Source organism: Octopus bimaculoides, chromosome 13, assembly GCF_001194135.2.
Source record: "Octopus bimaculoides isolate UCB-OBI-ISO-001 chromosome 13, ASM119413v2, whole genome shotgun sequence".
NCBI classification, from domain to species: domain Eukaryota; kingdom Metazoa; phylum Mollusca; class Cephalopoda; order Octopoda; family Octopodidae; genus Octopus; species Octopus bimaculoides.
This window is the reverse complement of record NC_068993.1, coordinates 52685159-52688058: the sequence shown is the minus strand read 5'-3', so window position 1 is coordinate 52688058 and position 2900 is coordinate 52685159. Positions and strand designations below refer to the sequence as shown.

Genomic DNA, 2900 nt, shown 5'->3' with positions numbered 1-2900 from the left:
TATATATATATATATATATACGCGTGTGTGTGTGTGTGAGAGAGAGAGAGAGAGAGAGAGAACGTGTGTGTGTGTGTGTGTGTGTATGTGTGTTTGTATGTGTGCGTGTTCGTCTCTCTCCCACACATATACATACACACAAAGGAACCTTAGAGACTGGAAAGGCTCCTTTGTTTTGTTACTGTGAACTTTGAAATTGTGCTAATGTCGCAGTTACTTTTGTTGTTACGGCGATGTGGCTGTGGTGAATGTAGTAGTAGTAGTAGTAGTAGTACATACATACATACATACATACATGCAGTAAAGTCGACCTCGGTAGAATTTGAACTCAGAACATAGTGAAGAACGAAATGTCGCTAAGCATTTTGCCCGGCATACTAACGACTCTACCAGTTCACCGCCTTGATGTAGGGAATAGTTAGTATTCAGTTATAGATGTTATAATTTATAATTAATAAAGGAATTCAAGTTTGCTTGAGTTGTTCTAGCTAGTTATCAATTAGGTACGAGACATATAAGCATAGTTGCTTCGGTGCTGCTTCTTTGGCGTTATTGATTCGACGCTGACTTATTTGACATAAGACGTTTTACTCTTTCTCTTGTTCCCTGCCTCCTCCTCCCTCTCACTGTATTTATGTATGTGAACATGTTTTTCTTTATGTGCATGAGGAGAGGGAATGTTTTTATGTCAACCATGTTCAATTAATAAATTGTAATGTCATAATGCCACCCTATCACTCTATCTGTATGCGTATATTTCTGCGCATATGTGTGTTCAGCGCCACAAAGTACTGTCACCAAAAGAGGCTGAATATCCCGTCAGTCGTTCCAAATCATCAGCGTCTAAACAACTACGCCATGTAATCTCATTCCGTTATTAATTGATCTCGGAACTTGAATAATAAACAAATTCTTTCATATCCTTTGATATGAAGTACTAAATAATAAATAGCGGCCACTTGACTCATTGTAGTTCATGAAACGGTCCCTCAGAGTAAAGATATAATACGAGGTGAGAAAAAATATTAATCGATGACAATTTTTTTTCCTCTTCCTTTGAAAGACAACTGTGCCTGGATTTTGAACATCATCAGTTGGAGTGTAGTCACACCTTATCTTCCCTAACTGGTAATCAACAAATCGATTAATTTTTAAATGAACAGAAATGTATATTTGCTGCTGTACAAAATAAAATTGTTTTCAAATTAAATCATTCCGAGAATCCACCCACGGGGTAAACAGTTGGAAAGCAAGTGTCAGCATTAACTCTTTGAATCTACAAGTACGCCTTTGCAGGCGCAGTTTCGTTTGAATATACCACTGGAAGGTGTAAAAGAAGGCCGCCATGTAATTTTGTGCTTACGGCTGAAAATAACGATGTTTCTGCCAATTAATCAGAAACCATAAAGATAAAAACCCGTGGCCCGTCACTTTTGTATCTTCCAGGGGTATAGTCAAACGAAATCACACCTGTATTCGCGGGGTCAAAGAGTTAAGAAGCTAAAGTAGAGTAAAATATGCATGGACGAAAATTATCAGCTGATGATTAAAATAATTTTCCCCCATTTTTCGGCAAGTACAACGATACTACTTTGGATACATTTTTGTTTCCATCAGCATTCAGTGAATGAGAAAAGTTAAAATGTTTCAAATACTGGAACCGAAGTATTGATAGTGGAATCTTATCCTTTGTTTTTCTAATATACTCTAACATACACACACACATACACACACACATTTATGTGTGTGGGTGTGTATATTATATAAATATATATATATGTGTGATATGTGTGTGTGTGTGTGTGTATTAGTATACATACATATAGATACACACATAACGAAGATTAAGATACCAGGAGAGAATATAACGTATTTTCTGCTAAGGCTATCATGCGTAGAATATAATATAATAAGTGTTATATTTTAATATTTTAAAGTTTACTAGTTGCTCTTACATACAGAAACAATATCTATTTTCTTACTAACGAGTCAAGAGCTATAGAACATTGTATAACTATGTTTAATTTTCTTTGATTTTAAATAAAATTATATCTTCAGTAAACATTCTTATCAAATATATAACTTTTATCTCTTGTTGCAGCTTTAGATTCTCAAAATGTGATGGTTAAGAGTGAGGTATTTGAACTGCTGTCTGTCCTGTGTATTTATTGTCCGGAGGGATATGAAAGTACTCTGAATGCTATAGATATGATGAAGGTAATATTTCATGTTGTTATTCATTATATTAAAAAAAAAAAAAAAAAATTTCGCATGATTTCTCTTCTCAATTTTACCTTTTGAAGTCAGCAAAATAAAAGCATACGTTTCCTTAGCACTCTCTTTCTAAACAAAACCCTTTCATGTTTTATAATCAGTTGAATTGTCAAATTTAAAGGTGTCGTAAATGCTTTTTTTTAACACTGCTATAAAAATATCAATTTTTAGAACTTATGACTAAGTACCGTATTTTCTAACATACAAGTTGAAATTTTCAAACAAAAATTTACGACATCCCTCACACCACCATCACCACCATAAACAAAAAAGCTAGGTCGACTTATACACCAAAACAACTTTAAAAGATAAAAAAATTCCTTGTGAAATTCATCAGGATTTAAAAAGATAGTGACGATGTTTGAATGTTTACATATTTACACTATATACAACTTGGACTAGTATGCCAGAAAATACAGTGCTTAAATTTCATCGACTAGACAGGAATCTTCTACTGGATAGTCTGTCGCAAGTTTTCGTAACCTATTAACCAAAACTAGATAAGCAGAGGGAGATAAACACGTTTTTCAAGATGATCAGTCATTAAACGTGCATTTTAATTAAAGCTTTATATATGTGCGTATGTGTGTGTGTATGTATATGTATGTATATACATATATATGTAT

General features: G+C 33.8%; 1 protein-coding gene and 1 long non-coding RNA gene across 6 annotated transcripts in view; one reads left to right on the top strand and one right to left on the bottom strand.

Annotated features, from left to right (window-relative positions):
- Nucleotides 1-2900, top strand: part of LOC106877725 (inverted formin-2) — a 177980-nt gene that overhangs the window by 135168 nt on the left and 39912 nt on the right. For all 5 annotated transcript variants that reach the window (XM_014926687.2, XM_052972480.1, XM_014926688.2 and 2 more), the window contains exon 3: nucleotides 2102-2217. In XM_014926687.2, coding sequence (XP_014782173.1) covers nucleotides 2102-2217 — 116 coding nt within the window. The remainder of the gene's footprint in view (nucleotides 1-2101; nucleotides 2218-2900) is intronic.
- Nucleotides 1-2900, bottom strand: part of LOC128249298 (uncharacterized) — a 13675-nt gene that overhangs the window by 8236 nt on the left and 2539 nt on the right. The window lies entirely within an intron of this gene.